This window comes from Rousettus aegyptiacus, unplaced genomic scaffold, assembly GCF_014176215.1.
Source record: "Rousettus aegyptiacus isolate mRouAeg1 unplaced genomic scaffold, mRouAeg1.p scaffold_m13_p_4, whole genome shotgun sequence".
Classification (NCBI taxonomy): Eukaryota; Metazoa; Chordata; class Mammalia; order Chiroptera; family Pteropodidae; genus Rousettus; species Rousettus aegyptiacus.
Genome location: NW_023416307.1, coordinates 144,795,371 through 144,809,304, shown reverse-complemented (window position 1 = coordinate 144,809,304; position 13,934 = coordinate 144,795,371). Strand labels below are relative to the sequence as shown.

At 39.9% G+C, this 13,934-nt stretch overlaps 1 protein-coding gene and 1 pseudogene across 1 annotated transcript in view; one reads left to right on the top strand and one right to left on the bottom strand.

Annotated features, from left to right (window-relative positions):
• Positions 1-7,881, bottom strand: part of LOC107508782 — a 44,097-nt pseudogene extending 36,216 nt beyond the window's left edge.
• A 1,158-nt stretch (positions 7,882-9,039) lies between these two features.
• DYNC1LI1 (dynein cytoplasmic 1 light intermediate chain 1) overlaps positions 9,040-13,934 on the top strand; it is a 30,212-nt gene continuing 25,317 nt past the window's right edge. Inside the window, exons 1-2 of the mRNA XM_016140758.2 lie at positions 9,040-9,271; positions 9,483-9,556. Coding sequence (XP_015996244.1) covers positions 9,126-9,271; positions 9,483-9,556 — 220 coding nt within the window. The 5' untranslated portion in view covers positions 9,040-9,125. The remainder of the gene's footprint in view (positions 9,272-9,482; positions 9,557-13,934) is intronic.

The window sequence follows — 13,934 nt, the reverse complement described above, 5'->3', positions numbered from 1 at the left end:
CAGAATTCTAAGGAATTTTTAAAGAAAATTGGAATTCTTGTCTTTTTCAGGAAGAAAAACTATCATCTCCCATAATGGATGGACCAGTAAATCATTTCTTTTAGAAAAACTGAACTTAGACTTGTTAAGCACCTACAATAGTATTTGAGTACAATGTTTTTTATTTAACAAAAATTGATTTGATTAGGAATAAATATTATTACCTCCATCTTAGAGATGAGGAAGCTTGACCTTGCCAAGGTCACATTGCTAACATGTTTGGAGCCAGGATTTCAGTCCACAGGTGGATAAATTCAAAGCCTGTATTTTTCTACTTCATAACCTTAGTCTGTGGTCCAACAGTATGAAAACGCACCTGGAAGCTTTAGAAATGCCCCACCTCCAGTCCTACTAAATTAGAATCAGCATTTTAACAAGGACCTATGGAATTTATGTGTACATTTAAAGCATTTAAACACTGAGAAACCTTGCTATACTAAACATCTTATAAATTTATCTCAAATAGGAATAACGATAAACATTTCTGCTAACATTTATTGAGTCCTTACTATATGTCAGATTTTATTTGTTTGTTTACACCTCATAACTCTCTTAAGAGCTGAAGAAACTTAGGTTCCAGTTAAATAACTCTAAGGTAAGAAAGTTAACAAGTGGCAGAGTCTAGATTTGAACTCAAATTGGTCTGACCCTGGACCCATTACCCTAGGTACCTCACTCCAAACATTAAATCCAAACATTTTATTTCATCTAAATAAAGCAAATTAGCTGTCTATGTCATTCAATTTATCATTAACACTGTTTAATCCAATACTTATTTTTGATAGTGTGGACGGAGTCTCAACTGTCAGACTTAATATTGCTATTTTAAACAAAATTTTAACCCATGAGATCATCTAGTCAATATACTTCTTAGGACCAGTGTATCCAGATAAAAATATATCAGGGTGAAAATTTTAGTAGGTTTTCTGGCTAGTCCTTGCTTATCAAAGGGTGAACTGAAATAGGAGCTCGACTCCTCAAAACAATCCTGTGATTTACTGAGGAAGGATCAGAAAAGACATTCTGCTTCTGTTTCACTTTCACATTACATGGCTACTCTAACCTTATGTAGTAAAAGGTCTAGGATCATTAGAACTCCTTATACACCTTCAAATAAACAACTCTTTAATTTTACACAGTATAAAATAATTGATTTGTTTTGTTTATAAGAAATTTCCCACTGGGGAACTCTTTCATCCTCTTTCATATGTGGGAGTAAAAAAGAAACATACATGATGTTTCTGTTGGTGCAGAATATATAATAGTTTATAATTCTAGGCTTACGATAGGTAAAAGCAGTGAGAAACTGTAACTCTAAAATAGACCAAATTGTTATGAATATTAAATCACCTGCAACTACAAAAGACAGTACACTTCCGAAAGTACTAAGAAATTTCATATTTTTTCCATTTTGCCTCACACAGAGACCCAAAAGCAGAAATCTTAACGACTTTTATGACCGAGGGCTGGCAGATCTCAATCTATAAAATCAGTTACTGGACATTGTCTCTTTTAGAAAGTAAGGAGGGTGGCAGAGTTTAACACTGGAAATCTAAGAAGAAAGCTGCATTAAAATCATTATTTTTTTTAAAAGGTAATGGACTTGAACTTGTGAGTATTTGATTACAAGGAAATAAGATCCTCCATAAATATATGTAATAAATATTCAGCTAACAATACATTAGCCAGTGAATCCTTTTCTTTCTTTTTGGTGGTAAAGAACAGATTAAAACAATGATGACACTAAGCATTCTAAAAATCCTATTTATTCTGAATTTAGAAATGGGTAAATAGATAATTAAAACACTTAGATAAAGAATAAATAGGCTTCTAGCCTAAAGATAGTCTCTTTGTTTTCCCTGTGCATTTCACTGGTTGTCTACTTAAGCTGTGAATGTGAATTGATTTATAGGTTGGTACCCTTTCATTCATCACTTATTCTTCAGGAATGAATTATAGTGTGATGAGAAGCTCAGTCTGAAATGAAAAGATAATTCTAATTATTACCTCATCCAGGAATTTAAAAAATATTCAAGAGGGACTATTTTTCAATGATACATTTCTAAGCAAATAAAATCTTTTTTCTTTGTAAAATTCAATCCTAAAGTACGCTTGCACACAAACACATATGCATACACGGGTATTGATTTTTTTAAGAAGTAGGGGAGTGGATTTCATTTTAGGCCTACAAAAGAGATTTTTTTCCCTAGCATTTTCTAGGAAGGGGAAAAAAAACGTACCAAAAAAAGTCTATTGCTTTCTTCTTCTGCCGTATGCCCTTCTTTCTCTTTCTCTCTCTCTCTCTCTCTCTCTCTCTCGCTTTTTACGAGCATATTAATTAGAGGGCCATCAGCTTGCTCAGCCCAGAGAAACAGCTGCCACCAAGGACTTTCTAGAAGCCTGGGACCTGCTCCCTGTGCCCCCTTCAGGAATCCGGGTCTCCAGGGCATAAGTTGAGTCCTGCCTGCTCAAAGTACCTGTGACAGGCAGATGTGAGTACAGCCACAAGCACTGTGAACTCAGTGAAGTCCACCTTGGAATCTCTGCTTGTGTCCAAGTCCTTCGGCAGCTTGTCTGCAGTATCCTTGTCCCTTCCACTCTGCAGGAAGCCCGGAGCTCCTTCTCTACAAGCACCTTCAGCTCCCCCTTAGTCAGCATCTGCTTGTGGCCCTGGACACTCACACATCCAGCAAAGATGTCGATGATCATGCCCATGGCCATCTCCAGTTCTGAGATGATGCTGGATTTGGACCCACGTTCTTCCTGGCTGCTGGTGTGGCTGAGGAAATGCCTCCCCGCCGCCCCATCTAAGACAATGAAGTTCTGTAAGGGCTCGCCTGATCAAAATCCTAGGTGAGGAGCAGGAGAGAGATGAAGTCTGTAATTAAAGAGAGTGGCGACTGAAAATCAATTAGATATCTACCATTTCATTCATTCTAAAGAGGCACTTAGAATAAGATAAACAGGACTAAAAGGAAAGCAAAAATAAGAAACACTGAGAGTCTGTTTTCTCTCTAACTGGATCCCTGGATCTCCTGTGGGGAGACGTTGTAAGCAAGGACTCTGCCAATTCTAACATTACAGTTTTGTCTCAAATGGCAAGGATGTTAGCACTGCCTCGCACCCCCCGCTGCTCCCCTCCCCACACAATTCAATGTATAGTGTATGGGAGAGAACTGTTTAACCTCTGAAGTTCTTCCCTATACCATTTTATTATTTACTCATAAAGTCAAATGTTAATGGTCCACTCATCTCCATACTTATATTTCCTTTTTCTTTTGGTTTTGGCTTTTCAGTGGGCATTTACATCAACTGTGATTGCCAGCATTTGGCACAGTGGGTGAAGTAAATCTTATTCGAAAATCTGTTGGAGGCAGCCTGTGGGAACTGGTACAACAGGAAGCAGCTCGAAGGGTGGCCGCCTTGTCCCAGTTCTCAAGCAGAGGGAGGCATCCCCGACAGAAAAGGGAGGTGGCCTGTATCCCCCACCTCAGCCCTACAGAAGGTTCCCCTCCTAAACCAGTTTTCTGCAGAGCTCTTGCACCTGCCAAATGATCGTTTTTCTTCAGATAAGGAAATACCCAACCGTGGCCTTCAGGAAGCTGATGAGTAAGCAGGGGATGGTCAACTGAGAGAGGAGATGTATAGCTCCCAGAAGATGAAAAGCTGGAGAGGGAAAGGGCTGTCTTTATTCTGCGTAGTGTTTCATTTCCCACTTCCAGGCCCCAAGGCTCAGCTGAATTAGAAACAAAACTGAAAAAGTCCTCTGGGGTACCCTCGTCCCGGAGCATCCCAGTCAGATCTAGGCACTTCCCCATATAACAACTGGGGATTATTACTGATGAACCCAAGGAAGCTCAGAGCCTCCATTAAGGTAAATCTGTATTCTTATAATGTATTAAAGTAGCAGGAGAATGAGTAATACATTTTAGAAGGATTTATTTTAAAAAATGGTTAAAATATTGTAAACAAGAGCTCCTGCTTTCAGGTGTTGGAGTGGAGAATTTTTTTGTACCCATTTCTTCTCTTAAAACACACACACACAGTCATCATCATCATCATTATCATCACCACCACTATCATCATTCTGAAATTTTAGAACCCTGGTGATAAGGAGTAAATCTGTTCAATCACCCCTACCTTTATCAAAACATTACTGAGTGTCTGCTATGTCCCAGGCACAAAGTGCTGGGAGTACATTAGTGAGGACTTCACAGAGCTTAAGTTCTAATAAATAATTGTGTATTATGTTAGAAGGTAATAAATATTACAGGAAATAATAAGGCAAGCAAGAAGAATCTGGAATTCTAGGGATGAAGCTTCGAGTGGTAGTGTTAAATAGGGTGGTCGGGGTAGACCTCATAGAGAACCTGGGAACTGAGCCAAGACATTGCAGGAGGAGAGGGAGTTAGCTAAGTGGCTATCTGGAAAAAGGTATTGGCTTGGACGGTTCCTCACCGCCTTCAAGGAACAGCGAACAGCTAAAGCAAAGGGATATACAATATGTTTAAGAAACAGCAGTGAGGCCAGTGTGGCTGGATGGGAGAAACTGAGGGAGAGAGTGGAGCAGGAAAGTTCAGAGAGGCAGTGAAGCCAGATACTGTACAGTTTCGTGGGTCTTTGTAAGCACTTGGCTTTTTATTCTGATTAAAATGAGGGGCCACAATAGGTTTTGGGTAGAAGAGTGACAAGAATTTAAAAAAAATTCTTCTAGTTGCCATGTTGAAGTGCCTTTTACAGTAATTTAGGAAAAATAGCTCCGACCAAAGTGGTACCAGTGGATGAATGATAAAAAGTTGGATTGTGGGTATATTTTGAAGCTAGAGACAGGATTCCCAATGGATTCAATGTGGGGTATGAGAGAAATAGAGAAGCCAAGAAGAAAGACTTAGGCAACCCATGAGTTGCCACCTAGTGGGAAAGGCCGTGAGTAGAGCAGCTTTGCAGGGAAAAGTTAGTTATTGTGAAGCACACTGAGTTTGAGGTGTGCTATTAGACATCCCTGTGGAGATATGGAATTAGCAGCTGGATTTATTAATCTGGATTTCCAGATGGAGTTCTTTGCAAGAGAGATAAATTTGGGAGTTTTTATCATATGGATAGAATTTAATAGAACTGGATGAGATCACCAAAGGAGTAAGTATAGATAGAGAAGAGGAACAAAGACTGAGCTCTGGAGTCCTCTAACTTTTAATTGTTCAGGAAAAAAATGAGGAAATGGTGACGTAGACTGAGAAGAAGCAGCTAGCGAAGCAGGGGTAAGGAGAAAAAAAAAAAAAGACAATATGGTGACAAGGAAGCCAGGAAGCCATGTAAAGGATATCTGGAACTAATGAACTATATCATGTGCTGCTGATAGGTCAAGAAAGACAAGGATGGAGAATTTATCATTAAATTTAGCAACAAGGAGGTCACTGATGACAAGGATAAGAGCAGTTCCTGTGGAGTCATAGGGGTAAAAGTCTGACTGAAGGCAAGGGGGAAGAGGAATTGAAGATAGCCTATAAAGACAACTATTTTCAAGAGTTTTGCTGTTAAAAAGAGGAGAGAAATGTAGCAATAGCTGGGGAAGGAGCAGGGTTAAGGGAAATTTTTTTTTTTTTTTAAGATGGGAGAAGTAATAGCTTATTTTTATGCTAATGGAAATGATCCGGTGGAGATCAATAAATGATTAGAAAAATGGAAGAAGAATTGTTTGAGCAATATCTTTTGAGTTGAGAAGAGGAGATAAAATCTAGAGCATAAGTGGAGAGATTGCTTTAGTGTTAAGAGTATGGATTATTCTATGATAATTGGCAGGATGATTGGTATGAAAGTGCAGATACTGAAATGGGGGTAAATATGTTATAAATCCTGAAGGCCTCCAGGGAGGAAAAAAAAAAACCCCACATACACACACAACAAAGGATTAGGAATCAGAATGACTTTGGATTTCTCATTGGCAACACTTAAATCCAGGAGACAAGGGGTCAAGTAAGGCCTTTAAAAATCTATGGGAAGATACTTTGCAACATAAGTCTATACCCACGCACACTATAACTAAATGTGTATAGACTAAATGCATGTTTAGACATACAAGGTGTACTGATATCTTCTGTTTGCCTCTTCAGATCCACTCTACACCCTTCCCTATCCTTTCTGTTCAGGGAGGTAGACCTGCACGGACTCTTTCACTTGAGTTCTTTGGCCCTCTGGCTTCTGGTTGGGTTTGGCCAATGTGAGACACTGGCAAGATATCAGGGGACAGAAGGAAAGAGGTCAGTCCTGTGTTCCTTCACTGAAAGCCACAGATCTTGTTGGGCAACCTTTTCCTATAGCTGCAGCTCTCTTCGGATTCTAGTAAACATTCCTACCACTTTCCCCTTCAGGCCTAAATCTTCCTGCTGTTCTGAGCTCCATATATTAATATTGTTCACACTATTATAAATAGTTCCTTCAATAACTTTTCATCTAGAATCCCCTTAATAATGCCATTTTTTTTTTTCCCAGCTAGACTTTGACTGGATACACAGGTCTCTAAAAATGTAGCCATATACCTTTTTCTCATAAAACTATTGGAGGAACTTCTCCACTAAATAAGTAAGAAAAAAGAAAAGGATGACAGAGGAATGAGGCAAAGGGAACAACATGAAAGGAGATCCCAAGATGACAGCTGTGTATTAGGTATACAGAACCACCAATTCAAGTTGGCACGGGCTAGAAAGTTCTTAAAGACGTCTTGAAGATGAAATTGTTAGACTATCTAATGAGGAATTTTATACAACTGGTATAAAAATTTGAGACTGAATTAGTTAAGAAAATAAAAATCTAAGGAAATGAAAACCAGACAGTTAATTTTAGTTTTAACAAAAAGTTGAGCCAGTAAGAAAGGTAATCATAACATAGGAAAATAGCTCAACTGTAAATGGCATTTATGTAACAAAAATTCCAAGGAACTGCTAAATTCTTTCCTTTTATAGATGTCCTTATAACACATATTCTCTATTTTTGTTATGCAGAGATTTCCATAGAAGGTATTTATCATAAAAGCATCTAAAGCTACCAAAACTTTATTCTAATTTGATTTAACCTGGGCCTTTAACACAATGGAAAGTTAAAATCTGTTTCTACCTCTGAGCAGTGTGACCTGGGATAAATTACTTAATTTCGGAACCTTTACCAAGTATGGGAATTGCAAATCACACCACGTAGAGTGCCTGGCACATAGTAGGCACTCATAAATGACCACTCTTGTCAGCTATTTTAATGAAATAATGCTGGATAGGGATATTATAAAACCACAAGGAATACAACTTTGACCTCAATGTAAATGGGTAGTTAGGCATCTAGAAGTGATGAGGCATTGGAAGCCTGATCCTATTATAAAACTAATACTTCCCAGACTAAGTAAATATTATACGAACTGACAACTCTGTATATAAACAAAATTGAGGAAAAAATGCTGAGGAAAAAAGATGAAAAAAGATAACTGAGGGGACAAAGTACAGAGAGTGAATCAACTCTTGGAGGGACCAAATGCAGTATATAAGCTCTCCTTGACAGCAGTGATTTAAAGTCCCAGATTCCTCTGGAAGTCCCTGTCCTACTTGTCAACATAGAAAGCCTGGGATTCCAAGACAAGGTTCAGGTGCCTTTCCTAATCATCAAACGAAAAAATGAAGCGTTTTAGCTGCATGATTTCTTTGGGTCCATCAATTTCAGGGGTTGGTCAGATATTAATGGTTTGAAAGCTAAAGGAAAACATCAGCTATTAATAATAAACATGTATCGAACACTTAAGATGTGTCAGTCCCTGTTCTAAGCCATTTTACCTGTATCATCCCATTTAATTTTCATAACCATTCTAGGTCCTTTTATCCCCATCTTATCCATAAGTTAAGTGAGACGCAGAGAGGTTAACGAAATTCCCTACGGTTACATAGCCAGTAAACTGATAGAGCTGAGTTTGAACTCAGATTTGCCAGCCTCCAAAGCCTTTTAGGCTTCTAACGCAATGTTAATGTATACCAAATATTCTTTAGCTGTGGATTTTCTCACGAGCCTGACAGTGTTAATGACATATATGAGCAAGCCATGTTCAAATAAGAGATGATTGCCATAATGTACAAAAGCCAGACTATTTTGAGCAACAGCTCTTGCAAGGTGTAACAAGATAGAGCCTTAAAACCGTCAGCTTTCTGGACACTGAGCTCAGACATTCAAACATATTTAACCAGTAACGTTCTGACAGCAAGGGGGTTATTTTAGGTTATAAAATAACCTCCATTTGTGTATTCCAGTACCGACTGCACCTGCCATTTTAAGTGTTGAATATATGTCTGTTGACTGGATGGATGACTCATCTAGTGGGTCTTTTCAAATCTCATTCGGAGCATCTCATACAAAAGTCCAGAGCATTAAAGCAAGCCACATCGACACTCTTCTTTGTCACGCAACTGCTCAAGGAGTGAGAGAACCTGCCTCTGATGTGGAACAAAGGTTTGAGAAACACGTCGCCACCTGAGAATGCAAAACGCAAGCCCAGAAATCGGGGACTACAGTAACACTCCAGAGCGGGATGCACAACGGCCCCTTTTGCAACGGAGATGCCTATTTCCATCCAGGCGCCTGTGAAGCGCCGTTGTGGGCGGGAGACCTGCGCTCAGCCTGTGGTGGGATTGCAATGACAGTGCAAGAATTCCAAGCCGGCTGCGGGATATGCGGACCCAACAGAAGAATGGGAGGGAGCACTGTTCACCTGACACATCCCAACCCGCCCTACTGCAGCCCAGGGCTGTGGGTGGAGCAGTGGGAAGCGACTCAACACGCTAAGCTCTACCGAACTGGGGTTGCAGAACATCATCCTACCGTGCCGCCAGCGCACGCGCACCCCCCCTCCACGCCCGCCAGCCTGTAGCGCACGCGCAGTTCCTCCTCCCTCGCTCCGTCAGTCCCTTGCAGGGCCCGGGGCTACGCCCCCGCAGACCCCGCCCCGCTCCCGTGCGCCGAACGCTCCATATCCGGGTTCCCGCTGCCGCCGCCGCCGCCGCCGCCGCCGCCGCCTCGCTCATTCAGCTTTGCCGGGAGTGGTGTGATTCCCGACCAAGATGGCGGCTGTGGGGCGAGTCAGCTCCTTCGGCTCCTCTCCGCCGGGATTAGTTTCGACTTACACTGGCGGCCCCTTGGCCAACGAGCTAACGTCGGGCAACGGCGGCGCTGCAGCAGGCGACGACGAGGACGGGCAGAACCTTTGGTAACGACCCCACCCCTCCCTAGGTCCCCGCAGGCACTCCCGGCCCTGCGGACGCCTCGGGATCCCGTGCCCGCCGGAGCTCGGCGCCGGGCCCAGGCCACCGTGTTCTCGGCAGCGCCCGTCCAGGCGCGCCGAGGCCATGTCCATCCCTCCCGCGCTGCGGCCCCGGCCCCTGGCTCCCGGCCTCAGCGTGCGCCTTGCTCCCCGTTAGGTCCTGCATCCTCAGTGAGGTCTCCACCCGCTCGCGCTCCAAGCTCCCCGCGGGGAAGAACGTACTGCTGTTGGGTAAGTGTCCCCTGCCTCGCCCCGCCCCGCCTCCACTCCGGCCAGGGTCCGGGTCCGCCCGCCGGCTCGCCCGCTCGCTTTGTGCGGACCGAGGGCCCTGGCCCCGCCCCGCCTTCTGACTTGTCTGTCGATGACAGCTGGGAGGGAAGGGGAACCGGGATCCCTGCCCCAGGACCTGCAGGGACTCGCCCTCTCCAGAGCCCTTTCTCCTCTCCTGGATGTGGGGAGGACCTGACAGCCTCCCCTGGCAAGGACAATTCGATAGCCTATCTGAGGGATTCTAGTGGCTTGGGGTTTACGTAGAAAATAAGGATGGTTTTTTCTTCATAACAAAAATTGGTAGCTAGAGGCTTTTCGCGACAGCTCTAGTGCAAATGGTATGCCATTAATATTTAGTAGCCGACTCTTTGTATAATTGACAGAGAATCTAGAAATAAGACCTGATAGTCGTGATAAATGTTTTTATTTGCTTCAGCTTTTTCGCGTACAAAGGACTCGTGTTGCAGCGGCCTTTTTAACTTTTACTTATTCTGAAATTTGTAAAGGGCAGTAAGATACCTTCCTAGTTAAGTCCTTTTGGCCTAATGTATGTAATAAGGAGAAATGGTCCAAGGTCTCAGTTCTGATCTATATCCCCTCTGCTCTCTGGAAGTTATACATTTTGTTTATTGATTCTAGGAATGAGAGTAGAGGACAGCAAGGAAGAACAATTCACAGATTCATAATTTTTGTAGGCTTAGCTCCTGAGGCATTTACAGGAGAGGTTTTTTTTTCTGTATTCTTTAAATGTGAGATGTTGTAATTTGGCTTACACGATGATGGTTAAATTTTAAAACTCTGACATTGTGTCTCGACTATTTTCGTTACTATTTTCGTTACGTACACGTAAGCACAGGAAAGAAAAAGTCACATCTACTTGACAAGACCTGCTTTTAATAGGCATGATTAGATAGAAACAAATTACTTATTTTTCATGAACTGCTGCCAATCTAAATGTGATTCTTGCTGTTCTCTAAAGTCAGATGGAGCTAGTTGAAAATTTTTGTATACCTTTGTTTTTAATGTGATTGAAAGTACCTACTGCAGATTAACCTGGATTCAGTCGTGGCTCTATCACATACTAGCCTGATGGTCTTGAGCAAATTCCTTGACGTCTATAAACTTTAGTTTCTTTGTTTTTCAAATGAATATTATAGAAATAATAATGTCTGGCTTCTAGAATTATGGGGAGAACTGAATGAGATAATGGTTGTAAAGTGATAACACCACAGTGACTTTTTTATGATGAATTTGTCTTAACTGGATTAGAAAATATTTGATCAGAACTCTTTAAAAATTGAATTAGTGCCTATGTAAGTGATACTTATAGGGCAAAGATAGATTAGGATCCAAAAGCAAAAAATTCCAGAAAATCTTTGAAATTTATTAATTTATAAACAGATTAGTATTAATTACTAAACTAAAATGGACAAGACAATGTGACCTTATCGAAGTGAATTATATTTTAATTACTCTAAGTTAAATAAGATTTTTCAAGAATTGCCATTGTAAAGATGATTCCTTAATTTTGTTTTTATCTTATAAATTCCTCTCAGTTATTCCCGTGCATTAAATATTACTAAGGTGGTTCTATTTCTAATGAAATAGAAGTGACAGTTTTGTTAATTTCTTGATGTATCTAATTTGCACTGAGGTTGCACCATGTTTTTTTTTTTTTAAACGTGCTTTGACTCTGGGTCAGTTCACATTACAGTGTACTAAGAGGCCCCAGAGTCTTCCAACCCTCCATAGTAAGAATAGATTAAATTTCCTTTTTTATGAGCTTAATAATATTCATAAAGCCCCATCTAGTATCAAGTTACATGAGCTTGAAATTAAAGGTTTTTATGGGAGTACTATTGGGATTTTCATCAAAGTCCTTTTTAGCTATGGAAGAAGCTAATAATAGATTTTTATACTGATTGTATAAATAGGATTAATTTTCCAGAAAAGCTCTAAATATTTCTTAAGGATATTTAACCATTATGTGTTATAGCAGCATGTAGTCTGTGCTGGTCAAGGGAATAAATATATAAATAGAGATTGTGGTTTTCTTTGTTACGAGTTTGAAGCTGCTAGGCAGGAGGATGCTTAGCCTTAATATGCCTTTCATGAATTATGGTAATCTCTGGAGTTCCATATTGAAAAAGAAAAAAATATGAGGTTTTAACAAGGTATTACATTTCCAGAAATAACCTAGAATAGGAATGATCACAGCTTAATATGCCTTGGGCACAAATTGCAGTTTAACCTTAGCTTGCTGCATGTCTTCCCCACCCATTGCCTATGGGAGAAAAGGGCCAGGACTAGCAATGTATCAGCCACTCTCAAAGCATTTTCATATAAATCTTAGTTTACCTCCTCTTTTCCCTCCTGCCACCCAAATCTAGGAGATAGATGCTAGCACCAATTTTTGGATGAGATAACATAGACCTTATAAGTGAGTTTTTCAGGGTCACACAGCTATAAAGATCCTGTGTTTTGTGACTCTGGCATGTTCTTCCAACTTGATAGAAGTCCCTGCAAGGGGAAAAATGCTGTGTACTCTTTCTACTGCGTAACTTTTTTTAAAAAGCTACCTTTGAGTGCAAGTACTAGTAATTATTTTAAAATAAAATCCAAATATTTGTTAGAATTCTAGGATGAAGCTTTTGAAGGGACACCACTGTGTTTAAGCAGTCATTTAACTGCTTAGGCCTGACCCTCCATGAAACCCCAAAACACTGTGACATTAGTGTCTGCCCATTCTCTTTCTTGAAACAGTTTGAGAATGAGCTTCAGTAAAGTTTGGTTTTAATATTACAGGCAAAACCTCTTGTGCATGTTTTGTGTGTGTGCGCGCGCACGCATGTGCGTGTGTGTATTTTAAATAGGATTTAACTCATGATTGTTCCTTTAGGAACTATTTTTTTCTTAAGCTTTATATTTAATCAATTTTTACTACAGCGATATTTGAATAGCTGCTTTTAAGGGCACTTTCTCCATATCTTGGTTACTTTCCCATGTTTTGATAAGAAAACTCCTAAGAATAATAACAACAAGAAAAACTAATATTTGTAGAAAACTTACATGTACCAGCCATTGTAAGATTGTTTATGCACCCCATCTATCCCTTAAATATCAAGAAATGGACCCAGAGCTGTTAAGTAAATTGCTGTAGGGTTACACAGCCAGAAAGAGTCAATGTAAGAATTCTAAATTGTGCAGCCTGGCCCCAGAGTCTCTATTCTTAAGCTATCCACTGGACTGCCTAGAGGGAAAAAAAGCTTTCTTGGTAGGAAAATTAAGAAAGTATTTAGTAATTATTAAGGAATTTTATCTGATTTTCCTAATGTATCTGTTTCATTATGAAACTCATTGATTTAGATTAATTGAATTCATTGTCTACTAAGACACTTACGTAAACGTGGCCCCCAGTACAATGCCTGGCTTCTAGATAGGACATTAGTATAACTTTCTGATTTGAGGTTTGAATTAATGAAAGCTAGTTGGCTCTTTGGTAAGTCTTGTAAGCCTCATTTTTCTCATCTGTAAATTAAGATATTTGGATTTAGTGATCAATAAAGTCTTGTCTGATCTGGCAGTCTATAATTTTTTTAAATTCTAAAGCTTATGAGTTATTAGATATTTTTAAAGAAATGTTTTGAAGATGTTTCATAATTGGGTTTACATTAATAAAGTATTTTCTTTTAGATGTGGGCTGAGTTCACCCAAGGAAGAAATCTAGAGTCTCTATTTTCCATGAAAGCACTAGTCCAGGATAGTGTACAGCCAAAAAAAATCCCACATAATGCTGAGTATCAACAGGAAATATATTTGAAACAGTCTTCTTTCTTATTCAGGAACAAAACTAGCTACTTTTATGCCTGGATTATTGCAAGATATACACAGGGGAACTAGAGATCTGTTTAGAGAAGTGACTTCTCAAGTAAGTAGGTTTTCCATGTGCGGGTTGACTCTGAAAAGAACGAGATTGTTCAGTCTGACACTATTAATCTTGTGAGAAGTTGGGATTAAAGACCATCAAGGTTATATGACTTGTGAGAAACAGATTTTATCAGTTGTAGTATGTTAATGCAGTTTTCTGGCATGATTGGTTAGAGGAATGTGATGCCAGGAATAGAATGTTATCACATGTATGATATTGGATTGGTAATTTTCAAAGAATTAACAAAATTATTTACTGCATGTTATATGTTACTACTATTGAAAATATACCAAATATGAAATGTTTTGAGAGTCCAGTGGTACATTGGTATTTTATGATGGTCAGATGGTCTGACCTATTATGTAAAAGGCCAGATACTAAATATGCATTTTGAGCCATATGGTCTCTGTT